General features: G+C 39.5%; 2 protein-coding genes across 4 annotated transcripts; one reads left to right on the top strand and one right to left on the bottom strand.

The window, feature by feature from the left end:
• The first annotated feature begins 236 nt into the window (after positions 1–236).
• On the top strand, positions 237–2,570 carry nrn1lb (neuritin 1-like b). The gene is made up of 3 exons (XM_051899074.1): positions 237–600; positions 1,679–1,820; positions 1,916–2,570. The coding sequence occupies exons 1-3, from the start codon at positions 567–569 to the stop codon at positions 2,208–2,210; spliced, it is 471 nt and encodes a 156-aa protein (XP_051755034.1). The 5' UTR covers positions 237–566; the 3' UTR covers positions 2,211–2,570.
• Positions 2,571–2,581: 11 nt separating this feature from the next.
• dnaaf1 (dynein axonemal assembly factor 1) lies at positions 2,582–10,765 on the bottom strand. Of its 3 annotated transcripts, XM_051899041.1 has the most exons (11): positions 10,618–10,738; positions 10,445–10,544; positions 9,768–9,861; positions 9,571–9,662; positions 9,250–9,471; positions 8,979–9,145; positions 8,752–8,873; positions 8,421–8,587; positions 7,380–7,852; positions 7,217–7,273; positions 2,582–2,986 (listed from the first exon to the last, which is right to left on the bottom strand). In XM_051899041.1, exons 2-11 carry the CDS (start codon positions 10,536–10,538, stop codon positions 2,735–2,737), a joined length of 1,740 nt encoding a protein of 579 aa, XP_051755001.1. In that variant the 5' UTR covers positions 10,539–10,544; positions 10,618–10,738; the 3' UTR covers positions 2,582–2,734. The 3 variants fall into 3 exon arrangements, with proteins under 3 accessions (XP_051755001.1, XP_051755003.1, XP_051755000.1); XM_051899043.1 differs by lacking the exon at positions 10,445–10,544 and having other exon boundaries at positions 10,618–10,765; XM_051899040.1 differs by lacking the exon at positions 10,618–10,738 and having other exon boundaries at positions 10,445–10,550.
• Positions 10,766–17,371: the final 6,606 nt, after the last annotated feature.

Here is a 17,371-nt window from a genome sequence, read left to right as displayed (position 1 = left end):
ACAGAGAAAATGAGAGAGTAGAGTTGATAGTAATGGCTTTACATAAGAGGTACAAATCCGTCTTTATTCTGCTCTTCCTTTAGATTTATGCAATGACATAATCCAAGCCTGTCAATCAAACAGAGGCTTGCTCACTGAGTGTGTATTAGAAAGTACCATGCTGGAATTAAAATGCCAGTCCTACTGGGATTTTTTCCATCTGTTTGTATATTGTGTGCGTGCGTGTGTGTGTGAAAGATAGACAGTCAGAGAGAGAGAGAAACTAATAGTCTAAGCCATATCGAACCATTGTCACAGGAGGTATATTCTTTTCCTCTGATATGATGAACGCTGTAGCCGGAAATGATCTTTAATCCAACAGCTTCCCCCTTTTTTAATAATCAGATTTCACAACCCCCCCTTTATCCACCAGGCTCAACAGTTGGCTTCAAAGTTGCAGCTCTTTTGTGAAATAAGAAGGTGAATGGGAGACCTGAAGAAGTTTTGGATGATTTGTGAAAGTGTGTAAACATTAAGGTGTTCCAGTATATGTGGTCTTCAGTTCAAATTTCTGTCTTTTCAACGGAATGCATCTGCTGCTGTTCATTTCATTCTGCCTCAGTGAGTAAAAGTCTATTTTTATTTATGTTTGTAATGTTATAATTTGTCTCATAATTATCATAAACTCTTAAAAATAAAGTTTTTTTGCAGCAATGCCTTGAAGAACCATTCCCCAAAGAACCTTTGAGAGATCAGTTTTTTCATTTTTCTTTTTTTGTGAAGAACATTTTAAATGTTTAAATGACATTTTGCCACTATAAATAATCTTTTGTGCAATGGAAAGTTTCTATGGATGTTAAAGGTTCTTCCAATAAAAAATCTTTATTTTTAACTGTGTATATATAGTCTCAAGTATATTTAATTTTAATATTTAATTTTTACATTATACAATATATTTTAGTTTTATCTATTTAAAATCATGCATGCTGCATACATATGCAAATCTGTTCTGAATATGTTTTTCAAATTCTTCTGTCTGTTAGTTTCTTTGATTTAATGTAAATTAGTGGCGGCAGTCATGGGGTATACACACACACACACACACACACACGCCAAAGAATAAGACCTTTTTGAGGATCAGGAATTGCTGTCGTTTCTGTATCTAATGTTCCTGAACTCTTGAATGTATGAATCCTTTATATTTTTGTTAAGATAAACATACATGGTAAAAATAGAGGAGATTTGTCTTTTCGAGCTATTCTGCAGTGAGATTAAATGTTGTTTTTGCTCTGGGTTTAATCCTCAGATTAATCCACGTGACATACGGCAACATCTAACAGTATAGAGAAGTAGACACGCATACAGACACAACAGAATGTTGCCATGTATCCACATATTCTGTATGTAAAAAAACCTTAGGAAAAACCAAGCACAGTTCTCCTCTGGCCAACGAACAAACAAGGTCTGATTATGATTCAGGCTGCAGTGCAAGTCAGAAATTCACTGCATTCAGATATTTCATCCAGTTCCTTTTGCTTGAAAATCGGATTCATCATGCCAGTATAGAGATGAATCTGAGGATTAGACCCAATCAGATGCCTTTATTTTTTATTGCAGGCCTGAGGGTTTTTTCATTGCATAAGTTTCATTGCAAAATGTGCTCTTTATCATATCATTAGAACTTATTTGTTTTCCTTAGGTCTCTGTTCCTCTGTGCTGAGTGCAGCAGTAACACCTCCATGTAGTGCTGTATACAGGGGCTTTGCTGATTGTCTGGTCTCTCTGGGTGACAGTGTGAGCTCCATGACTGATAACCCACAGGACATCAACTCCATCTGCAAGTGAGACACATGCACACACAAAAACACCTCCACTAATTACAACTACAATATTTTTTATCTCATTACATTGTACTTTTTTTTCTTTACATCTGCAGGTCATGGGATGCCTTCCAGGTGTGTGTGAGCGGTGTGTTGTCAGGTTGCCGTGGCGATGCAGCAGAAATTTGGGAATCTTTAAGGGCAGAGTCCCGGAAAACAGCATTTGCTGGGAACCTCTACGACATGTGTGCCAGTCGTACTGAAGCTGTGACTGCAACCACACCTTTGGTTCCCAACACTGACCAAACCAATCAGGAAACCCTCAAAGGACTCGCTCATTCTGTCAGCCACTCAGTTAGTGAAGAGCTGCTCCTGACATGCTTCTCTCTTCTCCTGCTGCTTCGGATGTAACCTATCAATTTACATATCTGAACTGATGCCAATGACAGTGCTACAGGCACATATCTGCATAGACTTCATGCAGAATTTAATATGTAAGCTCTTTGGTGAGATATTCATGACAAATGATGTGTTTGCTTTTTTAAAAACAGTGACAAAAATATAGGCCTGGTTCTTACAACTATGTTTTCTATAGAAATCAGTAATGTTCTGTACTCAAATCTACTGGTTTTGTACATCATTAAATATGTAGATTGTGTAAAAAAAAAATCAAAAACTGATATGTTATATCTATGTTATATGTGTGCTATATGTGTGCTGAAGTTTTAACAAAATATATTTATATCTGCAATAAAGTTCAAAGCAAAATGACTTTATATTTTATTTTGTATTATTTTAATTGAAATTATTAATATGATTTTGTCATTTAATGTTAAACACCTTTTATATATCAGGTAGACACCCAATTTAAATTCACATCCAAGGTTTGGGAAACACTACCATATAGTTTCATCCATTAGTTAAACCATAAAAACTCAGTCCAGTTCCTCAATCAAAACAGTCTGTCTAGTTCCTGCTGTCTTGGGGAAGTCATCTCCTGCCTCTGGTTGACTGATACAGGCAGGGCTCTGCTGCTTGACTGAGGTTCTCTTAGTGGAGACACTAATAAGCAGCTGCGATCGGTCAGGGGCCACAGCGTCTGACTGAGGCCAGTGATACAAGCTTGTAACATCTTCTGATTCTGTTTCATCGCTAGAGATGACCTGAATCTTCGGACGGATGACACTCTGAAAAATGTAACATTTAAAAATGTAAATCCTTATAACTTTTCAACAAAATGTGATTTTTCATCACAACCGTGGAAATGACATTCTAATTATACATGCTCTCTCATCCAGTGTTACTTTAGTATCATTGATATTGAATATAGTTCCCATTCAGTCAATCACTACGAGTTACGTCAGTGACTGACAAATTGGGATCGCGCCTGAGAGCCCTATCATCTTTGAGTGTTGACAGAACCAGCCAATGGACATTGGCAAGTGAGATTTGCATTGCTAACCACGCCCCGTGCTACGGGTATATAGGAAGCGAGCAGATATGCACTCGTCAAGCTTTCACTTCGGAGCCGAGTGTTTCAACGTTGATTCAGCTCTGCTATTCCTCAACAAGTGTGTTGCAGATCCCGGAAGAGTTCCTGTCTGTGTGTTGGTGTGACGGTGCATTAGGGGTGATCATCTTCAAGAGAAACTTTGCACAGTTCGAGCCTTTCTCTGCATGCTGTGCAGGCGATCTTCCCCCTGTGCACTTCAACACAAATGCCGCTTTTCCACTGCATGGTACAACTCGGCTCAGCATGGCACGGCTCGGCTCACTTTACTTTCGGTTTGTTTTTTCACTGCAGTTTAGTACCGGTTCAAAGTGGGTGGGATTAGACTGATTGTTAAAGATGTGCTGCCTCTACTGCCGTGGATCCGCTCCTCGGCTACCAATGAGAGAAACGTCTGCACCTCATCTACAGCCATTTCTTTTTTCAAGTTAAGTGCGATGGCCGTTTAAAGCAAGTGGTTTAAAAAAGTTGCATGAACAAATGATACTGCGGTGGCTGTAACTGAATATTTAAAACTATCCAGAGAGATTCCATTACCTCAAAAGAGGTGGGGTCCCCTCTGCTATCCCCCGATCTAATTCTTCTGCTGGCCAGTAGAAGTCTACTTTGGTTGATACGCAGGGTGATCTGAGGATTACTGTGGGGGCTCTCCCGCTGGGTCAACCCCCACAGCCCCCCCACTCCTCTATGGCATCGCAAGCTGTGGAGCTTCCGAATGTTGGTGCTGGTCCAGATTGCTGCACAGAGTGGGCTTGAGTCCTCTGGAGATGAGGATTTGGCTACATTGCTCCCATCGTGGGGAGCAACGTTGTTCGAGTCCAATCCAGAGCTCATGGCCATGCTTTCCCAGGCTTGACAAAGTTCGCTTTCTTGACTCCCCCATCTCCCAGGCTGCGTATTCGGCGATGTTGTTTAAAACTTTGCCCAGCAGTTTTCATCAGTACAGAAGCAGATGGAGGCGATTGCCCAAATCCTGCCCCAGTGGGCCCCTGCTGCTTCCACCCACCCGCCAGTGGCAGCCTCTCCGGGGCCTGCCAGACCCTCCAAGAGTCAGGCGAAGTGGCGTTCCTGAGACAGGCCACCCAGAGATGAGGACTGCTCTTTAGGAGACAGTGAGGGCACCGCTCCTTCCCCCGGAGGAGGGCCGGGCAGAGAATCTTTTGTTGAGTTTTATTTCTGTTCCCACATTTTCAACAAAAGAGCAATTTCCTCATTCTTTGGGTCCCAAGAGGACGAGGCTGACAGTGAGCGACGCTATGCTTTGCCACCCTCAGCCCCCTCTTTCATCGCCAGCATACAGCCAGGTGCGGTTCGAGGACGCACCACCTTCTCACGCACCCCCAGCCAAACCGTGGAGGCAGGTAAGTGTACAGTAAGTTGAACACTCAGATCCCACACCGGAACGCTCTGCCTTCGGGTCGGGTCCCTGCCCTCCAATTTGCTGCCCCACCACAGGTACGTCTGTGGTCAGGGTTCTACAGCCCCTACTTCATTGTCCCCGTGAAGAGTGGTGGGTTACAGCCAATCCTGGATCTGCGTGTTTTGAATCGACCCCTTCACGAGCTTCTGTTCACAATGTTAACGCCTTTCCGAATGTGTTCGCTCCCAGGATTGGTTTGCAGCGATTGACCTGAAAGACGCGTACTTTCATGTCTCGTTTCTCCCTCGACACAGACTGTTCCTATGCTTTGCGTTCGAGGGACGGGCATACCATTACAAGGTCCTCCCCTTTGGGCTGTCCCTGTCACCCCACATCTTTATGAAGGTCATGGAAGCCGCCCTTACCCTGTTACGGTAAGTGGGTTTTTGCATCTCGATGACTGGCTCATTCTGGCCCACTCGCAAGACCAATTATGCGAACACAGGGACCTGGTGCTCAGGTACCGCAGCCATCCGGGGTGTTCAGGTCAACTGGTAAAAAGTAAACTCCCTTCCATGCAGAGAATATCTTTTCTCAGTATGGAGTCCAACTCAGGACAGCTCATCTCACAAATGAGCGTGCCCAGTTGGTGCTGAACTGCTTGAATTCCACTGAAACGTTTTCAGAGGCTCCTGGGGCTTATGGCATCTGCAGCCGTGGTCACGCCACATGGATTACTCCATATGAGACCACTTCAGCACTGGCTACACAACCGAGTCCCGAGATGGGCATGGCACCGTGGCACACTTCAGTTGACCATCACTCCGACCTGCCACCAAGCTTTCAGCCTGTGGTAAGACCTTGCTTTTCTATGGGCCGGAGTGCCCCTAGAACAAGTGTCCAGGAATGTTGTTGTCTCAACAGATGCCTCCACCACAGGCTGGGGTGCTGTGTGCAAAGGGAATACTGCTGTGGCTCCTGGACAGGACCTCAACTGCAGTGGCATATCAACTGGCTCGAGTTGCTAGCAGAAGTGAGCTCAATGCACTCGATGCAGCCGATGCACTCTCACGACACCTCACACTTTGGAAAGTTTCGGAGTCGCTCAGGTAGATCTGTTTGCCACTCCAGACATGTCTCACTACCGGTTTTACTCCCTGACCGAGGGGATCCTCGGCATGAACGCACTGGCACATAGCTGGTCTGGGGGCCTACACAGTATGCATTTCCCCCAGTGAGCCTACTTGCACAGACCCTGTGCAAGGTCAGGGAGGCTGAGGAGCAGGTCTTACTGGTTGCACCGTACTGGCCCACCCGGACCTGGTTTTCAGAACTCACGCTCCTCACGACAGGCCCTCCCTGGCGGATTCCCGAGGAAAGACCTTCTTTCTCAGGAACAGGGCACAATATGGCACCCGCTTCCAGATCTCTGGAACCTCCACGTGTGGTCTCTAGATGGGATGTGGAGGGTCTAAGTGATCTACCCCCCAGACATGATCACTTCAGCTAGAGCCCCCTCTATGAGGGACAATTATGCTTTGAATTGGGCCCTGTTTGTTGAATGGTGTTCTTCCCATCAGGAAGACCCCTGTCAATGCCCGATCAGAGTTATTCTTTCCTTCCTTCAAGACAGGTTGGAGCGAAGGCTGTCTCTCTCCACCCTGGAAGTGTATGTTACCGCAAGTCTTTCACTTGTGTGCATGCCAGTTGGTCAGCCCCTGTGTTTGACTAGATGCCCATATGTTGTGATTCCCCTCGGGTGATCCCATATGTGTATTTTCTATGGTACAGCTCCCCACTTGGTGAGCTTGTGTCTTTCCCATGGCAGAGTTCTCTGCTGTCCCTGTTGGTGCTGTCTCCACCCTGGTTAGGTTGGATCCTCCACAGGGACGTACTGGCCGCTGGCCAGTCCATTTGTGTATTTCCACACACTACCCCCCTTCAGGCAGGGTGTGGTCTCCGTAGCATTGGATTAGGCACGCTTTCCCAGTATTATCTAAAAATTCTCACTGTGTGGGGCTAAGGAACAGCAGTGATTGACATCTCTGTGTAAGCCCTGTCCTTTTTCCTCCCCAAGGGGGCTTACACAGGCCGCTGGAAGACGCAGCGATTGATGCATTTTTCTTGGGGATCCCAATTCGTCAGTCACTGATGTAACTCGTAGTGACTGACTGAATGGGAACGTCTAGGTTACTAATGTAACCCCTGTTCCCTAAAGGAGGGAACAGAGATGTTATGTCCCATCGGCACAATCCCTATGTTCATCACTGAGCGACCGGGCATTGCTCAGCTCGTCAGTGAAGACTTGGTGAGTGCATATCTGCTTGCTTCCTATATATCCGCAGCACAGGTGTGGTTAGCAATGCAAATCTCACTTGCCAATGTCCATTGGCTGATTCTGTTCATACTTGAAGACGATTGGGCCCTCAGGTGCGATCCCAATTCACCAGTCACTGACGTAACATCTCCGTTCCCTCCTTCAGGGAACGGGGGTTACATTAGTAACCTAAATGTTTTATTTTTTACTTTATTTAACCCTCTTCTTACCTGTGATGTTGCTGGGAGTATCAGGCTATTTTCTTCATCTTCAAGGTCCGGAAGATCCTTTGGAGAAGCAGAAAATGTTTTTAGCAGTGAAACACTTTAGACATTCTAAATCATGAAATTTCTTGTAAAAACAAATGACGTGAAAAATGCTGTAAGGACTCACGTCAATTGTTAATGCTGGTCTCTCTGACAGTGTGATAGTCTCTATTTCATCCTCAGAGATCAGTTCAGTGATGAGAGCACCAGGACCTGCAACTGAACCGCTGTTATGTGACTGTGATTGTTTTGTGCCTTGGTTTTGCACTAGAATTTTCTTGTACTTCTCCTCTTTAGTCTTCAATCCCATTGTTGCTGATTGACCAGTCTGTTCCTGGTCAAATGATGGATGGAGAATCTGTTCTAAACCTGTTTGGTGTCTCTCTGGTTTTGACTGGTTGGAATGATTTTGATCAAGTGTTGTTTGGATAATCTGTTCCTGATCAGATGCAGATTGGCAAATGTGGTGTGTCTCTGATGCTAATGGATCAGTTTGTTCCTGTGCTGTTTCTGATGTGTCACTCTCTGCAGGTGCAATTTCTGGTGTCTCGTTTTGAGTGCTCTGATTCTCAATAACAGAAGTTGGAGGCTCTATGATTCCTGAGGGTAAACGGTAAGCTTTTAATGATGTATGTCAGAAAAAAGAAAATGAAAATATGAGTGTGTGTATACAGTATTGTTCAAAAGTTTGGGGTTGGGTTAGTCTCCTATGCTTACTTATGATCATCTATGTAAACAAAAATACAATAAAGAGAGTGATATATTAAAATATTACAATTTAAATAACTTTAAAATTTATTTTTTTCTGTGATGGCAAAGCTGAATTTTCAGCAGCCATGACTCATTTTCAGTGTCACATGATCCTTCAGAAATCATTGTAATATGCTGATTTGGTGTAACATTTCTTTTTATTAACAAGGTTGAAAACAGTTGTGCTGCTTAATATTTTTATGGAAACTGGATACTTTTTTCAGGATTCTTTGATTAATAGAAAGTTCAAAAGAACAGTATTTATTTGGAATATAAATCTTTTGTAACAATGTAAAAATCTTTGTCACTTTTGATCAATTTAATGCATCCCTGCTGAATAAAAGTATTAAAAAGTAAAACTCTTACTGACCCCTAACTTTTTAACGGCTGTGTATAAGTGAAGAGTATGTGTGTTTACCTTTTTCCAAAAGCTCTCGAGCCTCCCGCTGTTTCAGTGCGTTCTCTTTGATAGCAGCCATTGCATCCAAACTTTCCTGGATCTTCCTTCTTTCTCTCGTTTGCCACATTTCCCTTTCTTTTCGTTCACCTTCCAGACCACCAGCTGCCCACGCCTCTGCACATGCTCTGTGATTCAAAGCAACTTCAATAATTACATAAAAGTTTCAACCACAGCCTCTAAATAGTAACAAAGACTAGCTTTATGGGGTCTATTTGTCTCCAAACTGACAATGCCAGTTGTCAAACAATTAATGCTATAGCACTTCAGCACAGAAAACACTGCTGCTAACCTGTCTTTTGGAAACACAGGCCGGTCATCTAGATAGGTCAACTGCTTTAGACGCACAATCAGAGTCTTCCTGTAGTTTGGGATTTTTTTGATGACCTCATTACCCATTAGATTTAACACACGCTGGCAAATTCAAACAAATATGAATTAACTCCTAGCAATTCAGTCCATAGCTAGAAGTAAGCATATCTGATCATGTATATGACAGAAGAGATATACTTATTTTACCAAGTCAGGCATTCTCTCTAGAACATTAATGAGAGCTGGATCTCTGATGTGGTTGTGAGACAGATCAAGAACACTGATGGATGGACAGTGTGACAGCTCCTCCATGTCACACACATTCTCCAGTGTGTTATGGGAGATCTGCAGCGTGGACAGCTCACTCAAGCAGGCTGAAAAACAAAAGGTGAACTTTATGAGTGAAGGTATATTAAGGAACAGAGAACAAAGAATACATTTTGTGTTGTCATGTTCACGTTTGTGTGCAAGTACTCACATATGTTCTCAATGACCTTGATATAATTGTTTGAGACATTGAGTGTGCATAGCTTGCTGAGTGGTTCCAGGTTTTCCAGAGTATGAATGAGGTTCTGATGGAGGAACAGACAGCGAAGCTCTGTCTGATTCTCCAGATTCTCAATCTTCCGAATGCCATTACATTCAAGCCATAGGCAGCGCAGGCCAGTATATTCCTCCAAACCCTCAATACAAGAAAAACCTAAAATGCAGAAATGAAAACTTTATATAAAGAGCTGAAAAAATAACATAAAGATGCAACATTAAAATATTATCTTCTACTGCATAAGCAATTTCAAACCTTTAAAGTGAAGATAAAGAGTGTCATTCAGCCTTGGCGTCAGGTACAGTTTGTTTTTCTTGCAGTGTTCCCTTAAAAACGCTTTGGTAATTCTTAGAAGATACAAGAAAAATCATTCAATATTAGTTCTTCTCAGACAACAACTGATTTTGTTCTGAGCAAATACATAGGTATTATAAAAATTTGCACTTCATCACCTGAGACCTGAGGACATTGTGCTGCTCTCTGATGCTTTGTTTGTATCACCGTTATCATTTGTCCCATCAGCAGCTGCGCTCTGAGATTCATGAACTTTAAAAGAAATATTACTGTTAGACATTTTCCATTAAAGGGTACAAAATAGGACATTAAATTCTACCAAATATTGGTTTGTGAGTGTCACAGTTTTCAACATTTTAAGGAATGTGAAATAACGTGACTGGGATGAGTATAAAATGATGGAAAGGGTTAAATATTAGATGCTTGCTAAATGTGTTAGTTAAAAATAGATAATAAATAGTTCAAAATCATTTAATGTTCGATGCAATTAAGACATGACGGAGAAGGAAGCGAAAAGGGGGGTAAACATTGATTCAGTGTGTGTCAAACTAGCTACTATTCATTGTAGTTTAAGCTTATCAAACAAATAATGTCTCAACAAACATGGGGTCTGTGAATCTAGTGATTTTAAAAGGTCGTGGCACACTACCAAAGTTTAATTATTCAGTCATTGTAAAATTCGAAGCAGCTGGGATATAATCTGGAGAGAACAGGACTTAACGATAATATTGCACTATGCTCCAAAATGATTAACGGTTAAGTTTTGTTGTTGTTTTTAAGTCTGTTATTTTGATGACGGTCGTTGAATGTAAACATTAAGAAGGTAACTTGTTACCTGGAGCAAAAGACACAACACCTTCACTCGTGTCTTTTTCTTCAGATTCAACCCTTGTTCCTTCCTCCGCGTTCATTGTTGTTGATAAATTCATTTTTGTCTGCATTTTGCAATAATAAGACAATATAAACCAAAATTAAAGAAATATATGAACGTACCAACTGTAAACTTACGTTAGTATGCTGCAAACAGCGCGTGAAGTTTGTCTGGTTTCCATAGAGACCGGCCGCGACACCCACTTTGTGTGCTTGTGCAAGAGACAGTTGAATCTTCCGTTGGCAGGTGGCAGGTAGCAGACAGCTACAGAAACCTTGATCTACCTATGCCTTTACCTTAAATATTTAAGTGCTCTACCACACCCAGAGCAGAGAGAGGAAATAAAATATTTAATTATATTAAAACACTGATTCTTGAGAAGTGGGACAAAACAGGATGCAATTTTGAAAAAATAGGCTAAATTTTTTACCCAGACAAATTAAACTACATTTATGTATCTTACATGTACTAAGCTAAGCTTTGATACAACCTCCCAACTTTTCTCTTTTTAATCAAAATGTGCTTTTTAACTTGCCATCACTTATATTGTGTCAACACCATCAGACACCAAAAAACACAAATTAATTTTCACTCACATTATGCAAGACCTATAAAAAGTATAGTAAACACTAATTTTTACCAAGGCAGACAGAGGCCACAAAAAAAAAACTTTCAATATATATATATATATATATATATATATATATACAGGTGCTGGTCATATAATTAGAATATCATCAAAAAGTTCATTTTTTTATTATAAATTATTTTTAAAAATGAAACTTTCATATATTCTAGATTCCCTATATGTAAAGTAAAACATTTCAAAAGTTTTTTTTTTTAAATTTTGATGATTAGAGCGTACAGCTCATGAAAGTCCAAAATCCAGTATTTCAAAATATTCGAATATTTCCTAAGATCAATCAAAAAATGGATTTGCAAAACAGAAAAGTTCAAGTTCTTTAAAGTATGTTCTTTTGTGCACTCAATACTTGATCGGCAGGACATATTACAGCAAATGACTTGCTCCTAGCACAAATTACTGCATCAGTGAAGTGTGGCATGGAAGTGATCAGCCTGTGGCACTGCTGAGGCACTATTGAGCCTTCAGATCATCTGTATATTGTTGGATCGACTGTTTCTCATCTTTCTCTTGAAAATATCCCATAGATTCAGGTCAGGCATATTGGCTGGCCAATAAAGCACAGTAATATCATGCTCAGCAAACCACTTGGAAGTGGTTTTTGCACTGTGGGCAGGTGCTAAAGTCCTGCTGGAAAAGGAATCAGCATCTCCATAAAGCTTGTCAGCAGAAGCATAAAGTGCTCCAAAATCTCCTGGAAGATGGCTGCATTGACTTTGCACTTGATAAAACACAATGGACCAACACCAGCAGACGTCACGGCCCACCCAAATCATTATTGACTTCAGAAACTTCACACTAGACTTCAAGCAGCTTGGATTCTGTGCCTCTCCAGTCTTCCTTCATACTCTGGGACCATGATTTCAACATGAAATGCAAAATTTACTTTTATCTGAAAAGAGGACTTTCGACCACTGTTCACTGTCCAGTTCTTTTTCTCCTTAGCCCAGGTAAGATGCTTCTGACGTTGTCTCTGGTTCAGAAGTGGCTTGGTAGTCCTTTTCCTGAAGATGTCTGAGTGTGGTGACTCTTGATGCGCTGACTCCGGCTTCATTCTACTCATTGTGAAGTTCTCCCAAGTGTTTGAATTGGCTTTACTTGACAGTATTCTCAAGCTTGCGGTCATCCCTGTTGCTTGTGCACCTTTGCCTACCCAATTTCTTCCTTCCAGTCAACTTTGCATTTAAAATGCTTTGATATACACTCTGTAAACAGCCACCCCATTCAGTAATGACCTTCTGTGACTTACTCTCTTTGTGGAGGGTGTCAATGATTGTCTCCTGGACCATTGCCAAGTCAGCAGTCTTCCCCATTAGTGTGGTTTCAAAGAACAAAAGATACCCGGAATTTATACTGTAGGGATGGTCATTTAATGAAACTCAAATGTAAATATTCTAATATTTTGAGATACTGGATTTTGGACTTTCATGAGCTGTACGTTCTAATCAACAAATTAAAAAAAAAAAAAAACTTTTGAAATGTTTTACTTTACATGTAGGGAATCTAGAATATATGAAAGTTTCATTTTTTAAAATAATTTACAATAAAAAAAATGAACTTTTTCACGATATTCTAATTATATATATACAGGTGCTGGTCATATATATACACTATATGGATACACTTTTTTTAGTTTCAAACAGGTGGTTTCCGTGCACTGCCATTAGTAAGATTAGGAGCATCAGAGTGATTATTAATATAACTTTGATTGTGTTCATCTGAAAGAAGAAAGTCATTTACACCTAGGATGGCATGAGGGTGAGTAAATCATGGGGTAATTTTCATTTTTAAGTGAACTAATCCTTTAATGACAGAAATTAAATTTTTAAGTGAACTAACCCTTTAAGCCTTATGGTCCCTCAACACTAACTCTGCTAGAAGTGATGACTATCAATCCACAAAAGCAATATATGCTGTCAGGTCACACGTTTAGTATTTATACAATATTAGAAAAACTAAACATTATTTAATATAATTAAAAATTACTTGAAAACCACAAAAATATGACTTCATGTTGAATGTCAACTCCGTCATTGGCCTGTCACCACCGTCAGACAGAAAATCTTATGGTGTTGACACGTAAGGGCATTTCTTTCACAAAACGAATGGAGTTCATGTAGTAGCCTTTTTTTCTCTCTGTTGATGCTAGATGCTAATAGAACCTCCCTCAGGAGAATAAAATGATCTAAAAATTTCATATAATTTCCTCATAAATTGGAAGAGGGTGTTACCGTATCATGGTTGTGACACAGGAAATATTAACATTAGGATTTAAAATATTCTAAAAAACTTTCTAGAGCCTGTCTGACATTGATGTACTCTGCAGAGGTGGAATGTGGCAACGGGGTCCTTCAGAGTGACAGCTGCCCCTGATATTCCCTGATTTTATTACATTTTAATGAATGTCTGACAGTGTTGACAAATAGTGGGGACACAACTTTGAAATCTTATAAAACACGCACGTGTCATAAAAAAAAAAAAAACCTTGCTCTGACATGAGATATTAAGTGTTACTTTTGATAAAACAAGTTTCTTCATCATTAAAAAAGCTTTTTTATCCATTTTATCGCATATGAATGATTGAACCCTTCTCTGTGGACACACTGTTTTAGATGTAGTGAGAAGACAATAAGTGTCATATATTTGATAAAATAATGATGACATTAAATTGAAGGGGATAATTGTGATAAATACATTCTATTATTAATCCCTCATAACATTTACAATAGAAAATATTTTTATTTTTAAACCTAATAGCAGTTACAATTGCTGGACATGTTTTGTCCCATCTCTCAAGAATCAGTGAAAATATAATTTTAAGCTAAAACTGCTTGTAATCTGATTTTGCTGTAAATGTATAAAGCAAATTGCTTTCTCAGAATGGAGGCATTTTACCGCACCTGTGGGGCAAAACGCTCCCTTGGTAGGCTACAAAATTTAACAACATGAACACTCTGGACATTTTTCATACTTGGCTTATAATTTATGTCATTGCCACTAAAAACTAGGATAACAATTCAAGACACATTTAACTTTTGTTTCACAGAAAAAAATTACACAGTCCTTAGGAAGGGAGGTGTTTTCCCCCACTCTACCATGATGTGCAAAGTGCTATAGCCTAATAAAGTACAGATAATCGCAGTAGGTCAGTGCAGAAAAGATTAGACTGTTTTCAAAGATGACACTTCCCAAATATCATTTATATCACATTTAAAAAGACCAATGCTATCAATTAGTTTTTAAACTACAAATTTTACCAGCTTTTAATGAATACAATGTATATAGAGGAATCTACTTATTAATGAAACTCACTCAGATTACGGTGTGTGTTTGGACATTGATTTGTTCTTCTCTCCTAGATAAAGAATTGGAGGAGTCTTATGTCGGTGTCTGATTCTCACTTAGCTTTTCACAACACAAACATCTAAGCATGCAATTAGCATCTTTTCTTAGGAAAACATACAGCAAAGAGTCAGCGAGGGGATTTAAGTAGATTAGGATCGCTGACACTGTGTTTAAATAATCATGAAGACCATGCTCAAAGGATAATAACAAAATGATGCTTTGAACGATGCTTGGCAGAAACAACACAGTGTAACTGAAAAGTACAAGACCCAGAATCCTCAAAATCCTCTTCTGTTCATCAGGCTTGACTGCGACTGAATGCGACAGCGCCCTCCACGAACCCACAAAGGAAGACACAACCAATGGATAAGGCAGCAAAAAAAGAAATACATTTAGAATAAATACATATTCCACATACCCTTGAAGTGCAATAATCACATTAATCGCTATACATCCAAATGGTATTGTCCAAATTATCAAGCATACCAGAACTGAATTCTTATATGTATGATGAAGTCTGTACCAAACAGGGTATTTGATCATTATGTATCTTTCCATAGAGATACAGACCATGAATCCAATATTAGCTAATATGCTTAAGGAATAAATGTAGAAGATAAGTAAAGTTACAACACTGAATGTACAAAAATTCATAACTGGTCTGACACAGATCTGTATGACATCAGAAATGAAGAGGTTTGTGACAAAAATGGGAACAGTTTGGTTATTTCTGAACAGACAGCACAATCCATAAAGTGCCAGAGACATGACAAGAAAATCAATGGAGAAAATAATCCAGATAACCACAGCTTCAACTGTGGATGCACAAAACACTTTTTCCAGAAATATCCGGTTGAAATCATCAATTTTCCATGGAAATTGGCTTATTTCCAGTTGGAACGTACTATTGGTTGATGTTCCAGTATAAACCATTTCTTGTCTTGGATGGACTCTGGATGTTCAAACTATAACAAAAACAAGTGATTTTTGAATTTTGAATTTGTTCTGTTAAGGAAAATACAATTTGTGAAATTGATGAATGCCATCAAAGTCCACCCCCATTATTTTCAGTTATAGTTTTAAAAGTTTCATTATGACAGAAAGAGACAATAATGATAGAAATGTACAGTCAATAAATGTGCAAATTTCACAGGAAGCTTTTACATGAAGGTCAATTTCAATAGTAATTTTACTGATAGAAATATGAAAACCTAAACAACATAAAAAAGCTTCAGCATTATAAAAGTAGTGCACAAAGAGATATCATATGTACATTCATCCTTGAATCTTGTTATTATAAGCATGGAATATGTAAATGCATTGTAAATTGCTAATTAAACTCGCCATTTAAATTTATAGAGCACAATAGAAACATGTCCAAACATACCTTGGTTTTTCTATGGTGATTATTTCACTTTGTTTTTGTGAAAGTGACACTCCTATAGAGCTGAAATACAGAATTTTGCTACATTCTCATTCTAGAATCATTCATTCATTCATTCAAGACAACACATAAAATATTTAAATACCTAATAAAATTAGATATGAACACATTTTAATACACAAATTATTCAACATTTTCTGACAAATCATTCCCAAGACAATGAACATTGACTTTAAAGAGCAAAGGAAATGGGTTTACCTGACAATGATCTGCTGCTGGTTGATTATGGTTGAAAGTAACTGATGAAGAAACAACATTGAGAAGGAGGAGCCACTAATGCTTACTAGATCCATCTACCATGAGCTCGGCATTCTTATCATATGGCCATGCAATAAGATTAATTTGACTAGCATTTCCTGAAATTCAGTTAAGCTCAGAGGGATTGACAGAGATGTTGTTGCATTTCAAATGTGAGTAATGATGAGGACTCAGTAAAGTGGTTGAATGCAATAAATTGCTTCCTGTTCTGTCCTTGATACTTTTTAATGACACAAATGAAACTTTATACACATTTTGTTATTGTCATTTCAATTTCAATTGTATATTTGTTGGTCTGATCCCCACAAAAACACAATAACTTAACATGGCAGTTTCTGAATCGGAGAACTGAAGGGCTACACTTGATTTTCATGTAGCTTCTTACAACGCAAATATCTAAGCATGCTATTAGCATCCTTCCTCATGAAAACATACAGCAAAGAGTCAGCGAGTGGATTTAAATACAACATGATACCTGACACTGAACGTAAGCTATCAAACCTGCCACTAATTCCAAGCTTAAAGGATACTGCGAAAACTGAATTTTGAACGATGCTTGGCAGAAACAACACAGTGTAATTGAAAAGTACGAGAGCCAGAATCCTCAAAATCCTCTTCTGTTCATCAGGCTTGACTGCGACTGAATGCGACAGCGCCCTCCATGAACCCACAAAGGAAAACACAACCAATGGATAAGGCAGCAAAAAAAGAAACACATTTAGAAGAAATGCATATTCCACATACCCTTGAAGTGCAATACTCACATCAATCACCATAAATCCAAACAGTGCTGCCCAAATTATCAAGCATATCAGAACTGAATTCTTAAAAGTATGACGAAGTCTGTACCAAACAGGGTATTTGATCATTATGTATCTTTCCATAGAGATACAGACCATGAATGCAATATTAACTTTCACGCTCATGACATAAACATAAAAGACAAAAAAGTTTACAATATTCAGTGGACAAAAATGCACTACAGGCTTGACACAAATCTGTATTATATCACAAACAAACAGGTTTATGATAAATATAGGAACCGTATTGTCAGACCCAAGCAGACAGCACAATCCGTATAGTGCCAAACACAAGACAAGAAACTCAGTGACGAAAATAATCCAGATAGCCACCATTTCAGATGAAGACGGACAGAAAACATTCTTCACAGATGTCAAATTTATGTCCAGTAACCAAGTTA

This window comes from Ctenopharyngodon idella, chromosome 7, assembly GCF_019924925.1.
Source record: "Ctenopharyngodon idella isolate HZGC_01 chromosome 7, HZGC01, whole genome shotgun sequence".
Lineage (NCBI taxonomy): Eukaryota > Metazoa > Chordata > Actinopteri > Cypriniformes > Xenocyprididae > Ctenopharyngodon > Ctenopharyngodon idella.
Note: the sequence above shows the minus strand (reverse complement) of the source record. Positions and strands in the feature narration are given on the sequence as shown.

Coding starts and splice junctions, on each gene's coding strand:
- dnaaf1 (XM_051899040.1), bottom strand. CDS start 10,550: ATGCAGACAAAAATGAATTTATCAACAACAATGAACGCGGAGGAAGGA. Junction 9,146..9,249: donor CAAGGTCATTGAGAACATAT/GTGAGTACTTGC, acceptor TTTGTTTTTCAG/CCTGCTTGAGTGAGCTGTCC. Junction 7,853..8,420: donor TCGAGAGCTTTTGGAAAAAG/GTAAACACACAT, acceptor GTTTACCCTCAG/GAATCATAGAGCCTCCAACT.
- nrn1lb (XM_051899074.1), top strand. CDS start 567: ATGCATCTGCTGCTGTTCATTTCATTCTGCCTCA. Junction 601..1,678: donor GTTCATTTCATTCTGCCTCA/GTGAGTAAAAGT, acceptor TGTTTTCCTTAG/GTCTCTGTTCCTCTGTGCTG. Junction 1,821..1,915: donor GACATCAACTCCATCTGCAA/GTGAGACACATG, acceptor TTACATCTGCAG/GTCATGGGATGCCTTCCAGG.